General features: G+C 40.5%; 1 protein-coding gene across 1 annotated transcript; it reads right to left on the reverse strand.

Annotated features, from left to right (window-relative positions):
• Positions 1-5,326: 5,326 nt before the first annotated feature.
• RWDD2B (RWD domain containing 2B) lies at positions 5,327-17,699 on the reverse strand. Its single transcript, XM_039237297.1, has 6 exons — positions 17,460-17,699; positions 13,124-13,298; positions 7,409-7,635; positions 7,248-7,315; positions 6,756-7,118; positions 5,327-6,149 (listed from the first exon to the last, which is right to left on the reverse strand). Exons 3-6 carry the CDS (start codon positions 7,613-7,615, stop codon positions 5,915-5,917), a joined length of 873 nt encoding a protein of 290 aa, XP_039093228.1. The 5' UTR covers positions 7,616-7,635; positions 13,124-13,298; positions 17,460-17,699; the 3' UTR covers positions 5,327-5,914.
• Positions 17,700-19,660: the final 1,961 nt, after the last annotated feature.

Genomic DNA, 19,660 nt, shown 5'->3' on the forward strand with positions numbered 1-19,660 from the left:
AACATATCTTTGTTTCTGGATGGAAAAATGAAATAATGGGAAAAAGACAAGTTCTGGGTTCATGCTGACTTTGTAGCCCAGCTCTTCTACTTACTAACTGTGCAAATTTGTACATCTTACTTAGCCTCATTGATCCTCAGTTTTAGCATCTGTGAAGTGAGATAATACTACATCCATATACTATATCTATCAAAAGTATTGCTGTAAAAAGATAGTCCTTGGAAAGGCACAAAGTCTGATAAGCATTTTTTTGGTTTTTTAAAAAAATATTTATTTATGTATTTTGAGAGAAAGAGAAGGAGACCAGGGTAGAGAGAGGGAGAGAGAGAGAATCCCGAGCCCGACCTGAGGCTCAATCTCATGACTATGAGACAAATGCCCTATGATTCTCCTATAAAACAAACAAAACAAAAACCAGGTACCACTTACCACCAGAGGCCTGCCTCTTCCGTCCCTCCTTGTCCCCCCAGCGTGAGTTTATACCTGAGAAGCTCCCAAGGTTTTGAAACAACAGAGAGCCTTCCCAATAGATACCCCAAAGAGAGAATATGGTAAACTATTGATGGATTTAAATACATTAAATTAAAAAGTGGGGTTTTTTTTCCTATGTCAGAAAAAACAAATAGACAAATGAGGAAATCTGCAACATTAACTGGGGGCTAATATGCTTATTGTCAAAAAAAAAAAAACTCTTACAGGTAAGTATTTTAAGGCTGCTCATTTAAATAAAAATAAGTAAAACATAAATAGTCATTTACTTCAAATTATATATAATTGATCCACCCTAAAATTTTAATGAAGATAAAATAAAACATAGATTTTTTTATCTATAAAATTGACAAAATAGTAATAATAATTGGCATTGATAAAAATCTAGAGAAAAGGAAAATTCAAAAGAGTTGCAATTTTCATTTGTTAGTATTTCACAAATACAATTTAACAAGACAGAGCCAAGGCTTGAGAGTGGATTTCCACTTTTGAAAATCTAAGGTGAAGAGAAAACAGATGCCCATACCTTTGTGGATTGGAAAATGAAAATTAACAAAATAAAACCCGGAAAAGGTTATGACATTGTAACGTAACAGTGAATTGGTGAATTATAGTACACTCAGCTAAATACAATGCTCTTTGACAATGTTGCTGAAAAATCTATATCACTATCACGGAGACATTTTAAATCTATTTTTTTAATTATTTTTTTAAGTTTTATTTATTTTTGAGAGAGACAGTCAGAGAGACAGACAGAGAGAGAGGGAGACACAGAATCTGAAGCAGGCTGCCAGCTGCCAGCACAGAACCCTACACAGAGCTAGAACTTACAAACTGCAAGATCATGACCTGAGCAGAAGTCAGATGCTTAACTCACCAAGTCAGCCGGGTGCCCCCAAATCTAGCGTTTAATGAAAGAAGGAAGATACAAAACAGTGTGTTCAGTATAATTCAATTGCTTAAAAAAGAAAATAACACAGGGGCGCCTGGGTGTCTCAGTCAGTTGAGAGTCATACTTGATTTCAGCTGGGGTCATGATCCCAGCATTCGAGGGGATGAGCTCTGCATCTTCAGGTTCAGTGCCAACAGTGCGGAGGCTGCTTGGGATTCTCTCCCTCTCCCTCCCTGCCCCTGCGCACTCTCTCTCTCTCTTTCTCTCTCTCTCTCTCTCAAAAACTAAATAAACTTAAAAAAAAAAAGAATATACTACATATACACGTGAGTAAAAATAATATACTAGAAAATATTGTCTTCTTGGGGGCAGACTTAGGGTGGATTTTATTTATTTAATTACTTGAGAGGGGGGGATGGAATGCAGGCCTGTGACAGTGGGGTGAACAGGGGCAGAGGGAGCAGGTGAGAGAGCATCTCAAGCAGGCTCCACTCTCCGCTCAGAGCCCAAGGAAGGGCTTGATCCCACAACCCTGTGATCATGACCTGAGCGGAAATCAAGAGTCTGAGGCTCAAATGACTGAGCCACTCAAGCACCCCTTAGGGTGGGTTTTATATCCAGTTATTTCTGCATTTCCTGTAATGATCATCTTTTCTAGAAAAAATGCATTATATACGTATTTATCTGTGGGGGTGGGGAGCGAGACAGAAGAGAGTTACAAAATCCAAACAGCCAAATGCAGGGGATAGGATGAGGGGGTGGAAGTAGATTAAACCTCCATTGATGTAATTCCCTGATTATAATCTGGAGACACGGTGGACCTCGACTGCATCACCCGGATCCCAGAGAGCATCATTCCATCAATTCTTCCGACTGCGGCAACATCTGGGAAAACCCAGGAGAATGCAGATCGATACCTTTTTTCCAAAAGATAATAAGCGTTAAGAAAAAATAATAAAAAATAAAAAGCCCATTTGGCAGCACAGCCGCACCTGTCTGGCTGTGAGATCTCCAGTAGGACGGAGAGCCTAAGATGCAGCTCTGGTAGCTGAGGTTTCGCAACCTGCCCCATCGGCCCCCACACTCACTAAGGTCCCCGATACCGGGCTAGCAGTTTCCAGGCAAGTCGGTAAAAGGTGGGGCGCCTGCGCAAAGCGTCGTGAGGTTCCCCCCCGACCGGCTGCGCTCCAGGTGAGCCTGTCCCGCGCGCTCCAGGTGCAGAGTCCGTGGAACGTCAAAGTGCCCAAGCCCCGGAGCTTTTGAAAACCTCTGGGGATCTGGGTGTCAGCAGGTTGCCAATCACTCGCCTTTCGTGCTTCTTGAAGGGTTCCGCCTTTGATGTTTGATATTTGGTGGGGATGGCAAAAGACATGCCTACATCCCTCCCCCATCCTGACGGGAGCACGTTGCCAAATTGTGCCAATTGTGCTTACGCGGAAGGCTTATTGTGTCCCTTTGCAGAACTTTTTATGGGCTCAGCTGGTTCTAAATAGTTGTAATCATTGTTGGAGGGGGTGGGTGCCTGGGAAGTAACACGTGCATCAGTCCTTAAATGCCATAAACTCTTAGCTGCCTTGCTAAGTCTTTATGGAGTTCCACAAATGACATATTGTTGGGTTTCTCTAATATCCTACTATATAGCTTTCCAAAAAGAAAAAGGCCTGAAATTTTTTATATTAGTGCTAAAAGTGATCATCAGTTCTGCACAGCAGCACGTGCAGTTTTGTTTTAAAACGCAATTTATCAAATTAATGTGCAGATGACAACAGTGGCTTTGACCTTGCTAGTGCAGATTCAACTAATTTGGATTCATGGGATTAATTTTACAATTTAAAAAAAGTTACTTAAGAATTGTTTGTACAGGAGTTACTTTTACAAATAAAAGTGGACATGTGGCCAATGTTTCCTGCCCACACTTTTGTTTCCTAAATATCCTTTTAACTTTTAACCTTACTTTGAGTTGGGACTAATAGTTTCTTTTCAGAGTTTAACATTATTTCTTGGTAGATGACTCCAATTCATGATATATGTCAAATTAATACATTGTCATTGTGGAATAAATGTACATGCAATTTTACCTATTAAGGATGTTAATATACCAAGTATGTAATCATTGTTAATAGTCTAAGGAAGCTATGTTTCCTATAGCTCTAATATTTTTTTATTAAAAAAATTTATTTAACATTTTATTTTTGACAGAGAGTGGGGGAGAGGCAGAGAGAGAGAGAGAGAGAGGGAGACAAAGAATCTGAAGGAGGCTCCAGGTTCTGAGCTGTCAGGACAGAGCCCAATGTGGAGATCAAACCACAAACCGTGAGACCATGACCTGAGCTGAAGTCGGACGTCTCACTGACTGAGCCACCCAGGTGCCCCTCTTGCTATGTCTTAATAATCTATGTCTAAATTTGACAGAAGTTCTTGAGGATGAAAACTTATAAAGCTACTTTATTTCATTCTGTTTTTATGTTACACTTGAGATTTGTGTATCTGTACAAAGAAAACTGGTATGTAAATTAAAATAATGTACAAAGACTGAAAAAAGTTTTAGCTTTTTGGTCCTGCTAAAAGTAATTGCATCATCTGGCCCCTTTGGTGGCTCCTAGGGATGTCAGATCCTTTGCTTTATAAGATTTTTCATTCACATTTGGAAGTGACGGGAGCAGACACCCTAGATGAACAGCTGGTCCATCTGGCTGTGTTGTGGCAGCAAAGGAAGGATGGGTACTTACAGGGCAACTGACACAACAATGGGCAGTAGGCATGGAATCTGAAGAGCTGCATAGGAGTTGCATCCAATATAGGCACCATTCTAGTTCTTATTTGTGTTTGTGTGAAGCCGACTAAAGCGAAGCCGACTAAAGCATCTTGGACTAATCTGCCATGATGACCGCTCTGTGACTGGAACCCTTCTTGAGCACAAGCCACCCTCTCCCATTCTTTCTTTTGGCCCAACTACACCCTTAGGTAGACCCTTGGGGCGTAACATCCTTGATGTGCTCTGGAGATACAGCTGTTCTCAGGCCTTCCCTCCTGAGTGGTCCCCCAGCACTCCCAGCCTCCAGGGCTATAAAAGTAGGTCCTGGGAAAAGGTACTTGTGGCAATCTACTCATTTGTGGCCTTCCAAGACATGCTTCTGTCCCGTCTGTCCGTAACCCCCCACCCCCCATAATAAACCATTTCTTGTCAAGCTGGACTCATTGGCCTTTTCAGTCTTAGGGATTTGGTTTTTGGAGGTCATTTTGCATATAACTCCCTTTTACAGAATGGTGTTTCACTGCCTTTATATTTAAGATCTATTCACATTGCCTTGTTAGTTCTGCTTTATTCCTTCTGAAGTCTACAAAGTATTGCATAATATGTATCTGTTGCACTTACTGATTCACTTAGAATTGGGCACATAGGTTGCCTCCAACTTTTTACTAAGTTAAATAATGCATTGTATCTGCTCCCCGCCCCCGCCTATTCCTCTAACCAAGTTTGAATTTTTAAGGAATACTCATCGCATTGTACTGACCGGAGTGCTGGCAGCTAGTAAATATTATTTAATAAGTATTTAGGTAACTGATTTTTGGAGGGCCTCAAAAACCAGGTAGTGTGTTTATTTGACTCCAGGTCAATTTGTTGAAACTAGATTTACAGAAAGCCATTTCCAGAATGAAAAATGTGTCAAGATCCAGTCTGCCAAAAACAAATTCTCTATTACCAATCTGATGAATTGTTGAAGGCTGTTAGTTTGAGCTCTGGTGCCTCAGCCTTCTGTGAGGCGAGCCCAGGGACAGGGAAGTATGCAAGGGAAGTATACCAAAACAGAGATGAACTGCAAACTCCGTTTAAGAAAAACTTCATCTGTTTGTGTATCAAACGGCTGGGGTAGATGCAAAACTAAAGCTTTGAGGGAAGTCTACTTGGCAATCCAGATTTCATCTGCTAGTAACAGGCACAGAAAACGAAATGAAACTGATTTTATTTCATAACCAGCTGTCTAGAGACAGGCGGGGGCTGGTGTTGGGTCAGCAGCTCAGCAACGTGGGGACAGGAATCTCCATGGCTCACTTGGCCCTTCCTGCCTTCATGGTTGGAAGAACTACTGCAGCTCCAGCCTCTTCTTTAGTGTTTGTGGCAGAACAGGGAAACAGAGGTGCTCTAGCTGCATCTGCCCTTCTGACTGGGAAAGCAGAAGTTCCCCCAGTAGCCCCCCACCCAAAGCCGCATCTTGAGACCACCCCTAGCTGCAAGAGAGGCTGAAGAGTGAACATCTAGCTTTTCCACATTCTTAGTGGAAGCAGGGCCTCTCCCTCTGGTATAATTAATTTCTCTTTCAAAATGGGTAGTTGCTATGTCAAGAATTTTCTATCAACAATTTTAAGAATGTACTTAAAACAGATACATTTCAGCTCTACTACCTTTCTTTCTTTCCCCCCTAACATTCTGCAAAGGGGCTAAAATAAAATTACTTCATCGTTCAGGAAAGAGTGGGGAAAGTGTCCAAAGGCCAACAGTGACAAAATACTTTCAACTACTCCTCTGCCCAGTCATTGTCCTTCCACACCAAAGAACATCTGGAAAACATCTGCACATCCTTGGGCATTTAAAAACTGATACAGCTGACCGAAGTCCATATGGTTTCCTCTGGCTCCATTCACACTGAACACTTTTTCTTCGAAACATGAAAATTTTCTTTCTCTTTCCATTTTGTCATTTGTACCGTCAAAAGGGATGTCTTCTCGATGGCGAATTAAAATTCTCTTCCAGTTTAATTTTCTGAGTCTGAAAAGAAAGTTTCAAAGTAGAAATATTGGGAATTTGTTTTACCTTCTAAAGCACTGAAAATACAAGTTCTATGACAGACTTATCAATGCCTTTTCCTGGAAGTAAAGAAATCTAGTTTTATCTCACAAGGTTATTTTAATCAAATATGATGCTGGTCACCATCCTATCCCCAAGCTTTATTTATTGCTGCTGCCTCATATCAAGATTTTAGAAATGTGGAAACTGCTCTCAAATTCTCAACAGGACTTTTTTAGAAAATCATTTAGGAAATCAGTACAGAAATGAGAAAATTAGAAATCTCTTTGTTTCACAGGGTATGCACAGTTTATCCCATCAATGAGAAGAATCAGATCCATGGAAATGGAGGGGATCATAGCACATAGGGCAGGGGCTCAATTTAATAGCTATTTATAGAACATCTCATATGTGCATTGTGTCAGGGAAGACGGTGATGCTGACCATGTGTGAGCTCTGTCTTATCCACTGGCTTGACACTGAATCCCCATAAGGTACAGCCCCAGGGATACACTAATTTCCATATCTCTAGTATCCTGCTTACTACTAAAATTATTGACCCAGCATACAAAATTTGTGAAAGCAAACCTTGACCAGAATTCTTCACAGGCGCTTTGTGGGCCTTCCACACAAACAACACCAGGTTTCCCAGGCATGCTAAATCCAGACAGGGAAAGCTCCCTTGCCCACTCTAGAATATACTTTCTTTTGTACTTGTTGTAAATGTGATGGCTATAGATCCACAGTCTTGTGAGAATGAGATCAACTGGCTGGACTGCACTTCCTGGAGCAGGGGAAGGTGTGGTGTCTCTGCTGATATAGTTAGAAGCATGTTCTCTAACCCACTCTGTGGCATTCAATATACAGACATCTCCGAGACAGTTCTTTTTCAGGTATGCAGTCAGATCTGTGTTCAGCTGAGTCTGCTGAGACCTACTTAATGATACCGATCTGATGGAAAAGATATGGAATACAAAAATTAAATCAATTTTCTTGGAACAGAAAACAAACTTAAGAATTGCTTTTATTTTCAGATAAATCTGAACTCTAGTGTTGTGTTGGCCAGTTTCTATAACATACCTGACAGTAATTTCAGGCAGAACTTCAGGGTATTTAAAGGGAAGAATACAGGCCAGAGAAAACATCACCTGATTAAAAAAAAAAAAAAAAAAAAGAACATGTCCTAAGTGCTGTTTTAAGTCTTGATTTGTTTTAGTTCTTCCAAAAGCAAACTGAATTACCATTTCTTCCTCAGATACATCCAGGTTCATATTGATAGTAAAGTAAACTTTTGAGGATCGTCCATCCATCGTCCTCTTTTCAATACAATCTTTCACTTCTGCTAAAGCCAGCTGGTCATTCACTATGAGTTCGTTCTCACCGGGGAACATACTGGTGAGCAGGTCTAGCTCAGAGAGCTGGGCCTCTGCCTGTTCAATCTCAATCATTTTTGGATATCCATAAATTTCTAAGGAGATGAGATAATAAGAGAGATAATTTACAAATACAATCTTAGGAGAACTTAATAGATCAATATAGGTACTTATTGAAAGTGTATTTGATTTCTTCATAAAATGTGAAATTTAAATAGGTGCAATATATGCTAAGGATCCAAACCATGGGCCAATCCAGTGAATGCCATAAAACTCTAATAATAACCAGGCACCAAATTTCTCTGTATCTAGACAGTTGATCTGGCATCTTGAGCTACCACAATGAGCAATTTCATTGAAGTAAACTAATTACGTAGTCAAAAGTCTTATCAATGACATTGCCAGGAAAGAGGCTATGACTGGTCACTTTGGAAACCTAGAATGAACAGAATAAGTAAGAGATTTAGTAAGAGATGGTTAATATTTTTCTCTTAAAAATTAGTGTTTATTCATTTTTAAAAGCAGAAGAATCTGAAGAGAAAATAAATTCTAATAATCCCATAGCTCAAGTAACCCCTGTTAACATTAAAACAAAAAAAGTACAAGGTTAAAAAGTTCAAATGGTAGAAGGTTGAGAAATGAAGATACAGTTTCTGCTGATCTACCTGCCTAAGTTTCCCACCTAAGGCAGAGTTTTGGTGTTTCAGAAACAGAAGACATTTTAGGCATTGTACATATACCTCTGTATAAAATAGATGGTGGTATAAAGTTTAAAGGAATGTAAAGAATGAGATATATAATCGAAATATATCCCCAGGGATCATATATACATATCTTTCTTCCCCCACTCCTTCCTCTCCAAATATATGTTTAAGATCTATTCAGTGTCAGTACATAGGGGTTTATCTCATTCTTTCTAGTAGTTGACTGTCAGACTGAATCATGTAGATATGTCATAATGTACTGCATTCTTTACCTATTGATGGGAACTTGGGTTGTTTCTACACTTTTGCTGTTATGAATACTTATATAATAGTTCTTTGTATATATACAATTTGGCAAACTGTTAATACTATATACTCAAGGATATGTTTGTAGAGGGGGCTTGTTGGAGCAATAGGTACAACATTTTAAATGCTGGCAGATATTCCCAAGTTGCCTTCCAAAAGTTGCCATACTGAAGTTTACGTTTTTATATAGTACCACCTCTCTTTTAAAAATTTTTTTTTAAATTTATTTAAGTAATCTCTACAGCCAACATGGGGCTCGAACTCACGACCCTGAAATGAAGTGTTGGAACACTCTTTGGATCAAGCCAGGCAGCCCTAAAAGAATTCTTAACACATAGTCTTTTTATGGCATTTTGTTTGTGTCTATGTGTACCTCCCCCATTTAGGCATGTTCATCAACTTTTGCTTTCATGGCTTCTGGACTTTGAATCTTTGTTATAAAAGTCTTCCCCATTCCAGACTTATAAAGGTTACTGAGATGCTAATCAAGTAGGATTTTTTTAAAGTTTATTTATTTATTTTGAAAGAGAGAGAGAGAGAGCAAGTGGGGTAGGGACAGAGAGAGGGGGAGAGAGAATCCCAAGCAGGTTCCACACTGTCAGTGCAGAGCTCAGCCTGGTTCTCAAACCCACAAATAATGAGATCATGACCTGAGTCAAAGTCAGACACTTAACCGACTGAGGCACCCCCAAGTAGGACTTTTTTAAAATATAAATTTAATTTCATTTGCAAGAAAACATGTGGGGACTTCTGGTAAAACATGGAGAATGAGCCTTGTATAAATATTTCCCTTTCTCTGTGACCCCATTAAAATGAGAGTAAAAGGATAAATTCTCAAAGACAAAGGGAAAGGAAATAACAAAAGCTATTAACAAAAATTTGAAAGGTGGAAAGGGGTAAATGAGTTATAACTAACTTAGATTTCAGCTTTCTTTCCTCTATTGGAAAGCTTGGTCAGGTGGGTAGGGAAGCTGCAGAACCTTAGGAAGGCTCAGGAAACAGCACCAGGTACCTTAGAAAGCAGCAATGTAGTGTGCAGTAGGCAACATGAATTTGTTGAAAGTCTGGAGTCTAGACTTTAACTAGACTCTAGTTTAGGATTTCTCAATCTTGGAACTATTGATATTTCAGACCAGATAATTCTTTGTATGTATGGGTATGTGTGCCGGGGTGGGTGGGTGGGTGGAGGAATCTCTTTTAATTATTGTATTTAGATGATTTACATTTAATACAATTACTGAGGCTTAAGTCAACTATATTATTTTATGTTTGCTTTCTATATTTTTAATTTCTTTGTTTTCTTTTCCCTGCCTTTTGTAGCTTGAAAATATTTTGAAATTCCATTTTGGTTAATGTATAATGTCTTTGCATTACTTTTATAACTCTTTTAGTGGTTATTCTACACACCCTATATAAAACATCACACACACACATATAAATATCACTGGTGTCTTATTTTAACAGCTTGAGTGATGTACAGAAACTTTGTTACTTTATGTCACTTTACCTTCCCCCATTTATAATATAATAATCTTAAAAATTTCTTCTATATACATTTAGAACCACAAGAGTGTTATAATTTTTGCTCCAGCCATCAAATAGAATGTAGAAAACTCAGCAGAAGGGAAGTATTTGACCATACTTTCATCTTTTTCATGATATTTCTTCCATAATAATTCCTTTCTTGTTTCCTTTCCGTATAGAGAACTTACTTGAGCAATTTTTTAGGGTAGACCTACTGGTGACAAATTCTCTTAGTTTTCTTTCATGTCAGAATTGTCTTGATTTACCCTTCATTCCTGAGGATATTTTCACTGGATGTGGTATTCTAGGTTGGCAATTCTTTACTTTCAGCACTTGAAAAATATCATGTCTCTTCATTTTGGCCCCCCACAGTTTCTGGTGAGAAATATTCTCTTATTTGAACCTTATAGCTACGGTTCATTTCTGCTTGCTTTCAAGACCTTTTCTTTGTCTTTAGTCTTCAGAAGCTTGACTATGATATATCTTGATGTGAATTTCTTTGAATTCTTTGTGCTTGACATTCATTCAATTTCTTGAATCTGTTAATGCTTTTTGACAAATTTGGGAAATTTTCAGACATCATGTCTTCAAGTACTTTTTCCGCTCTGTCTTCTCCTTTTGGAATGACATGTTAGATCTTTTGTTATAGTCCCACATGCTCTTAAAACTCTGTTTGTTAATTTATTTTGGGCCTATTTGTCTCCACTGTTTAGACTGGATAATTTCTATTATTATGTTTTCCAGTTAACTGATCCTTTCTTCCGTCCCCTTCCTTCTGTTGGTGAGTCCATCTACTGTGTTTTCAATTTTGGTTATTGCATTTTTAAGTTCTAACATTTGCATTTGGTTCTTCTGTATATCTTATTTCTTTACTGAGACTCTTGTTTATTTTGAGAGAGAGAAGGGGGGGGGTGGGAGCAGAGAGAGGGAGAAAGAATCCTGAGCAGGCTCTGTGCATTGACAGTGCAGAGCCTGATTCAGGGCTCCACCTCATGAACCATGAGATCATGATCTAGGCTGAAATCAAGAGTTGGATGCTCAACTGACTGAGCCACCAGCTGCACCACCTCCAATTTTTTTGCTTGAAGTGTCTCTGTCATTGCCCACTGAAATGATAGGTGTTTTGTTTATTTATTTAAGTTTTATTTATTTATTTAAGTAATCTCTACACCCAATATGGGTTGTGAACTCATGATCCCGAGATCAAGAGTCCCATGTTCTTCCAACTAAGCCAGCCAGGCACACTTATGAATGGTGTTTTAAAATCTTTGTCAGGAGCACCTGGCTGGCTCAGTAGGAAGAGCATGCTACTCTTGATTTCAGGGTTGTGAGTTTGAGACCCAAGACAGGTACAGACATTACTTTAAAAAAAAAGTCAGATAATTCTACCATCTCTGTCATCCTGGCATTGACATCTATTTATTGTCTTTTTCACTTAGTTTGAGATTTTCCTTGTTTTTGGTATGACAAGTGTTTTATTTTATTTAGGTATTATGAGACTTTAGGTATTATGAGACTGAATTTTACTCAAATCTTCCATTTAGCATACTTTTTCTGGTACTGCTCCTGAAAGGAGGAAAAAAAGCGGGGGTGGGGGGTGGGGGGAGAGCTTTTGGCGGTGGGAGGGCCTCCTTACTGCTACGCATGTGGCCTCCACTAACACCATGTTGAGGGGTAGCTTTGCTACTGCCAGGTAGTGGTGAAAGTCTGGCCTCCCTACTAGGACATTACTCCAGCAAGGTGAAGGAGGGATACCTTGTTATCGCTGCATCAGAGTGGAATTACAGGCTCCCCATATGGTCTGACATGGACCTGACATGGGGTCTAACACCAAAACTGTGGTAAGGTCCTTCTTATCACCAGGCAGGGAGGAAAGTCCTGGGTCCCTAATCGGATTGTTTTTGATACCATCCTGACAAGGAGTGGGAATTGAAGTGCTTATTACGGGGTCGTGACAGTGGAATCAAGGCTCCCTTTGCTGGTGTGGTTGGGGGAGAGGACACAGTGTTTTCTGTCGTATTTGCTTGGTGTAGAGCATTTATTATCTAAATGTTTTCCGTCTTGCTCAGCTGGACATTTCTTGGTACTTTAGCTAGAAAGAGCAGGCTTTTGGGGGGCTTTAAAATTCTTTTTTGGTCTTTACCCTTGGCATTTCTGGGTTGCTGCTTTTTAAATCAAGTCTTGGATATTTAAGGCAAAAAAGGATACCGAAGAAAGTCACCACTGTGTCTTTCCTTGGGTCCCAAGGTCCCTAGTTGGTCTGCCTTCTTCTCCACGTTTCAGAGTCTTTTGTGTTTGCTTTAGAAATAATGTTCAAGATCCTTAGTTGTACTTCGCAGGACAAATTAGGAAAAATATATCTACTCTGTTGTTCCAAAAGTGGAAGTCCTGTCAACACAATATTGTTAACTTACCAAATTGGCATGTACACACACACGTGCGTGCGCACGCCCCCTCCCCCGCAACAGACACGCACACACAAATGGTTAATGTCTGGTAGTTGTCATAGAAGAAAAGGTTGCTATAGGAAAAACTGATCTAAATATTCCAATTCTGTGAAACCGACCTAAGGAAAAAAATCAGACATTATATAAAAAAAGTGTTTGTAAGGATGTTTACTGCTTATTATTTATAATAAAAAAAATCAGAAATGACCTAATGTTCAACAATAGATAGTTAAGTAAATATACATATAAATAGTAAACATATCATGAGATCATTAGAAAATGTATATTAACACTGATGTTCATGATACATGGTTACCTAAAAAAAAGCAGATTATAGAAGGATATAAATGGTTATGGTCTTATTATCCTTGTTACATCATTACACATACATGAACAAAGTCAGAAAGATAACTCACCAAACTACGAACAGTTGGCTAAATGTGGGTAGAGGGAAGAAGGGAAGGACTAATTTGTATGTTTCTATATTGTTTGAAGTTTTAGGATTAGTATTTAGTGCTTCTGAATTCAGAAAAAAAGAAAGGTTACACATCTGAAAAGAAAACAGAGCTCAGTCCCACTGCTGCAAAGGAAACATGACTTACCTTCTCCAAGAGAATTTACTCTGTGAAATCAAGCACCGTTATCTTGGTTAATGCTGTCTTCATGGAACTCTTCTCACTTCTGATAAATGTTTATTGAATAACTACTATATGTAGAGCTTCATCCTTCATTCCTTCCTGTGGTTTTCTATTTAGTTTGAGGATCAGGACATATTATCTAATAAGATATAGAACAATGAAGATAAAAAGGTTAAGTGTTAAATGACTAGTACAGGCATTATCGTGGGGATTGAGAGGAGTGCATGATCAATGAAATGGGTTATCAGGAAAGATTTAAGGAAGGAGACAGGATCTGAGTCAAATCCTGAAGAGGGGCTGAGACAAGCAGAGAAGGAGGCATAGTGAGGAGAGAAGAAAGATCCACGAGGCAGGAAAGCACAAGAAAATTGGTATGGACCTGAACCTGTCCCTTCCTCACAACCCCAACTACCAACGCCTGGTTCAGGGGCTCATCATTTGGACTATTTTCTCTTGTGCTAGTTACTTTTTGTTTGTCCCCTAAACACATGCTTGGTCCTTCTTCTCCCTGCTCTGGACTCTGAAAAACTGACCCCTGTAGCCTATACCATTCAACCTTTCTGCCTTTCTTACGGTTAGGTTCAGCTAATGGCTCTGTCGTGAAGGAAGATGGCAGGAGAAAGACCCTAGAGTATTTCTCCACTACTCCTTTCCTGTTTTGGTGGGATTCTGACAATGGCCATGACCCTCTAAGACCATAGCTTTTGTGGGAAGTCCTTCTTCCTCAGCTCCAGCAGACCTTTCAGGCCTCTGGGTAGTGGAGGTTTCTTTAAACCTGGCCACACCTCTGTAAACAGACCCTTTATTAAGCAGTCTCTTCAAGATTTCAAAGTTGAGTGTGTATCTGTCGCCTTCTAGAACTTTGACTCCTCTTATCTAGACTCTGCCTCCATCAACTCACACTCCATATTGCCATTATATGTATTGTATGCAGTGTCTAACAGAGGTCTACAAGACACTCAGGAAGGCACCGTCTATCTAATAGAAAAATGTTCACATGATTTGTGATTGGGAACGAGGGCTGCAGTCTGAGAGGAGGAGTCGGGTGTGTTAGGTTTCCCTTAGTTGAAGGCAAACTAGCCAAAAACCCTGACAGCTACTTAGTGAAGTGAATTTATTCCAGCTCCTGATCTGGCTGTGAGTTTCACAGACTGGTGGCACAAAATGCCAGCACACGTAGAGTGGATCCCGTTTACGAAGTCTGCCTTGGATGATCCATTATCAAGCCCTCTAGGAACATGTCTCTCCTGTTATTCAAATCTTCTTTATTGTATCCAATACAATTGGATCATTTCTTTAATATTAGAAAATGGTATTTGGTCAACAGTTGAGCTAGTTCACTATATGGTACTTCTAAAGAATGAAAAAGCTCTACTTAAATAGAAATGTAAATTACTCACAGGTAATTTAGATCAGTAACAGTAGTGGGTCCTGTCACAAACACATCAAGGATTACGAGAATGACTAAATGTGGTGGGGTGTTGAGTTCATTAGGATTAACTCGATAGGAATCAGAACAATTTGAGGCACTCTTGCACACATTGGGCTATGTCCACAGATCAGAGTATAAATCAATGCCAATACTTCATTCCTAATCCCAGTGCTTTTTCAACTTAAAGTCATTAAAACACTGTTTATCAGGGTGCCACTGTCATGCTGGGAAAAAAAAATTTCCACAAAGCATTTTTTGCTCAAATAAGTTCTGGAAATGCTAAATGACACTAAGTTTAACAAGTTTCTTCAGGGTGACCATGGGTCATGCCATTGTACCAACTAGGTTAGCATTTATCTTAGATAAAAATAACCCCATTTGGAAAACAAATTATATGGACACACTTTTTGTATGTGGCATCTCAATCTTTGTTGTTAGATTCCAATATGCATTGTGAATTTCTAAGAAGTTTTAGTATACTGAGTGTCCCAAACCTATTTGACCCCAGAACGTTTTTTTTGTTTTTTGTTTTTTTTTTCCCTAGACCTAATATTAGCTCTCTTCTACACAGATCAGAAACCCCTGCTTTGTCCTCTGGCCACCCCAATTCAAGTAGTTTAAATATTACCAATGCTACTTACCATTTTTGAGTTCTTTACAAAACCTGTTAGAGCAGCAAACACTTCCCTCCCTTAAACACAATGTTTCCTTTACTAACTAATGACTTCATATAATTTTATATCCTATTTCCATTTGACATCATACCTTACGCATTTCCTCTGTTATTAAAAAATATTCATGTAAGTACTTAAAATCCCTGACCTCACTGGAATTCCATGAATATCTTTTCTAGTCTGTTTTATTTTTTAAATGTTTAGTTTTGAGAGAGAGAGAGAGAGAGAGAGAGGAGAGAGGGAGAGAGAGAGAAGAGAACGGACTGAGAAGGGGTGAGACTGAAAGAGACAGACAGACAATCCTAAGCAGGCTTCGTGCTGTCAGTGCAGAGCCCTACATGGGGCTCAAACTCAGGTACCCAACTGTGAGATCATGACCTGAGCTGAAATTCAGAGCCATACAACTTAACTGACTGAGCCACTCAGGCACCCCTAATCTGTTTTAAAGTTGAGGAATCCAAGAAACAATTGAGTAGATGGTTATTAGAGGAAGTGAATTTACTTTGTATTTTTCATCACAGTGGTTTAAGTATGTACTCTGTGACTTAGATGCCAATGTGCCCATACCAACTGTGTGACCTCAGGTAGGTGACTTAATTTCTCTGTGCCTCAATCTCCTCACCTCTATAGGGTCGCTTGAGGATTAAATGATGATGTGTGGAAAGTGCTTAAAACAACGTGTGGCAACAGAGTACTATAAAAGTGGTTGCTATTATTGTTATTTGTTGTTCATCCACAAATGTTTCTTGAGTACCTACTGTGTGTCAAGCATTGTCCTTGGCATTAAGACTATAACAATGAACAAGAATCACACAAAAATCTCGGCTATCATTAAGACTTAATTCAATGGGAGAAGACCATGACAACAAAAAAACAAATATGTATGCCTAGCATAACTGTTATGATAAAGACTGAAGAAGATGAGGGGGATAAGGAACAAGTGGGTAGGAGGGAGGAGAGGGTTGTTCAACTGTACACAGGGTACTCAGGGACCACCTCTCTGCTAAAGGTGACTATAGAGAAGAGACTGAATAATGAACCTAAAGCATTAAGAGATTGGAAGAATGGATTTGGCATTTATTTAGGTAGGGAAAATGGTGGAAACTTGAAGTCTGGTTTTAGAAATACTATGGAATGGGGCTGCCTGGATCGCTCAGTAGGTTAAGCCTCTGATTTGTGATTTCTGCTCAGGTTCACAGTCCTGAGTTTGTTGGGTGGCTCAGTTGGTTAAGCAGCCGACTCTTGATTTCTGCTCATGGTCTCATGGTCCGTGAGTTCCAGTCCCGCATTGGGCTGTGTGCTGACAGCTTGGAGTTTGCTTGGGATTCTCTGTCTCCCTCTCTCTGCCTTCCCCCCCCCCCCCACTCCCTCTCTCAAAAATACATAAACATTAAAAAAATGAAAATAAATAATTCTCTACCAAGACATTAAAAAAAGAAATATGGAATGAAGTGCCTATTAAGACACCTATTCAGTAGAGATGTTCAGCAGACAGTTGGATGTAATTATGTAGTTTATGAGGTATCCAGGTGGAGATTAATTTTGCGAGTAACCAACATATAGTGAAAGGCATGCTTGTTTGGTCACTCAGGGAGTGAGTGAAGTTGGGAGAAAGTCCCACCGAGTCTGGAGGTCTGGAAGATGAGATGGAGCCAGCAAAGAAGTTTGGGGCCAAGCGACCCGTGTGCAGATAACTATGGGAGTGATGTCACAAGTATATAATTTACTTGTCAGACTTATTTCCGTTGATGACATTTCAAGGTAAACAAACAAAAAAACCTTGAGGAGAAATTTCCGACTCAAGATTTCAATGAATGCTGTACGAATGCAGAATAAAACTTGAGCTTCCTAAGTGGAATCATTCTTTTTCCTCGTAGACTTTTATTCTATAGAGGAGATCGGGTCCAGGCTGCACAAGACCTGACACCGGTCAACTGGCTGAAACATACTACCGAAGCCTTGTGCGCAGGCGCCGTCGCCCCTAACAACCGACTAGCGGGGGGGGGGGGGGGGATGGGAATGCGGGCGGCGTCAGGAACTTCCGGCTGGAACCAATGAGCAGTGTGCAGCCCGCGGGGAGGCGGTGCCACTGCGTCGTGAAGTTCCCGGAGGGTGAAACTGGAAGCCGCAACCCTGGGAACCCGCGCCCTGGGAACCCCCGATCCGGCTGGGAGGCAGTGGACGGTAGACTCACCTGGAGCGATGGACCCCCTCTGTGCTGGAACACCGGGTTTTCTGGCTGCATGGACAGCTCAGGTCTCGTCCAGAAGGAGCCTCGGAATTCCAGGGCCAGGGAATCCGAAGGCTACAAGCCACTCCTGCGGGGCGGCCTAGGGGAAGTGAGACAACGCCTTCCCGGCCTGGCGCATGCGCGCGCTCGCTGGCGGCGCGCCCCGGAAGCCCAGCTGCTCGGTGACTGGGATTCTAGGCTCTGCTGTTCTCAGGCACAGAGTTCTTCTTCTTCTTCTTCTTCTTTTTTTTTTAATATTTTTTCTTTTCTAGGAGAGGGAGAGAGAGAGCGACAGCGTGAGCAGGGGAGGGTCAGAGAGAGAGGGAGTCACAGACTGAAACAGGCTCCAGGCTCCGAGCTGGCAGTCAGCACAGAGCCCGACGCGGGGCTCGAACCCACGAACCGCGAGATCATGACCTAAGCGAAAGTCGGACGCTTAACCGACTAAGCCACCCAAGCGCCCCTAGCACAGACTTCTTATTCCATCCTACGGCATTTCCCAGCCGCTGCCGCTGTCACGGAGAAGTATTAGCCAGCATTGTTTCCTGGGTCAAGAAATGGCCTATTAGAGTAACAAACGCTCCTCAGATTCAAACACGTGTAGGAATCATTCGATTTCATGCAGCTTAGGGTTCGGTAGGTAGATGTAGGGTCCCTGTTCTGCGCTCCTAATGTCTTCGCACACAATGGGGATGGTGTTGTCCCCTGAAGGCCAAGGCATTAGGCAGAGGTGAGCCTGGATAGTGGTTGTGGTGACGTTAGGAAATGCCACGTGAATGCATGGAAATTTATCTCGGCTAATTAAAGGATAGTTTGAAGGCGACCCCACCATTAAAATAATTTTTACAATCTCAATATCGGTAATGCACTTTTTTCTTTGTGCTGTTACATATTTTTAGAAATCTCAAGATTTTTTTTGTGAACACATTCACAGTGTTCCAACTAATACCAATTAGTGCACAACTTTTTTCCCCTTTTTTACAAAAATAAGATTAGTACACGTGTTTTCATGGCTGCACCTTTTATCTTTTACTTGGTGCTTTGTGGGCATTTTTCGATGTCATTAAATCTTTTTTTCTCCAACTACTCTGAAAAATTTCAAGCATACAGTAAAGTTGAGAGAATTTTACAGTGAAACAGTAACAATTCTTTAAGGGCGTGGAGAAGGAGGGATTTTGCCCAGGGAGGCAACAATGTCTCAGGGGACTTTTGGTAATGTCCGAAGATACTTTGAGTTGTTTCAACTGGAGTGCTTCTGGCATCGAATGGATAGGACCTAGCCATGCTGCTCGACTTCGGCAGTGCACAAGACATCCCCCTACAACAAAGAATTTGCTGGCTATTATGAGTAAGGCTACTGTGAACATTCTTGTAAAAGTTTTCGTTTCTAATGACCTTCAATAAGCATTAAGCACTTACTATGTTCCCGACACTTCTGGGTACTAGAGACAGCCATGAACAAGACAAAGATGTCCCAGCTCTCAAAGTTTACATTTGCGCATTTCTGTGAATGGGGCGGGGAAGAAATATATAGGTAAATATGAGGAAAAAAAATACTAGGTAGTGACAACTGCTGGGAAGTGATCAGGTGGCTATATAACTAGATTGCCCACCCAATTTCTCTGTGAGTGACTTAAGGTGTGAACAGAATTAGAATTACCAACCACAGAAGATCATGGGGAGCAGCATTCTAGGCAGAGGAAGCAGGTGGTACAATGTCCATAAGGCTGTGTTTTAGAATGGAAAAAAAAAATTCCTGTGTGCTGAGAGAAGACTGTATCAGCGGTAAATAGCTGGAGGTTACAAATGTAACCATTGTTACTCTGGCCAATTCGACAGGTTAGGATGCCACTATCTTAACCTCTCTCTTTTTTTTAATATGATCACTAATATGGGTGACCATTTCCTATCTTTTTTTTTTCCCCCAAAGTGATTATGTGTCTTCTGTAGAAGACTAAATAAACACCAGCGCAGCGAGCCTGTTTGTTTAATTCACTACAGTTCACTTCACGGGCTCTGCACGTACACATCTTGAAAACGAACACACAGTAAATGTTTGAAAAATTTACCCTCCCTCGGCAAGGTATGTACTTAACTTCGGAAGTCGATTGGACAGAATTAGGGGAACTGTGTGAAATGTAAATGTTACCCTTTTAGCCAGCCTT

Source organism: Hyaena hyaena, unplaced genomic scaffold (assembly GCF_003009895.1).
Source record: "Hyaena hyaena isolate Hyena2069 unplaced genomic scaffold, ASM300989v1 scaffold_122, whole genome shotgun sequence".
Lineage (NCBI taxonomy): Eukaryota > Metazoa > Chordata > Mammalia > Carnivora > Hyaenidae > Hyaena > Hyaena hyaena.

Coding starts and splice junctions, on each gene's coding strand:
- RWDD2B (XM_039237297.1), bottom strand. CDS start 7,615: ATGATTGAGATTGAACAGGCAGAGGCCCAGCTCTCTGAGCTAGACCTG. Junction 7,119..7,247: donor CTGCCTGAAATTACTGTCAG/GTATGTTATAGA, acceptor CTTTTCCATCAG/ATCGGTATCATTAAGTAGGT. Junction 6,150..6,755: donor TGTGAAGAATTCTGGTCAAG/GTTTGCTTTCAC, acceptor CTTTCTTTTCAG/ACTCAGAAAATTAAACTGGA.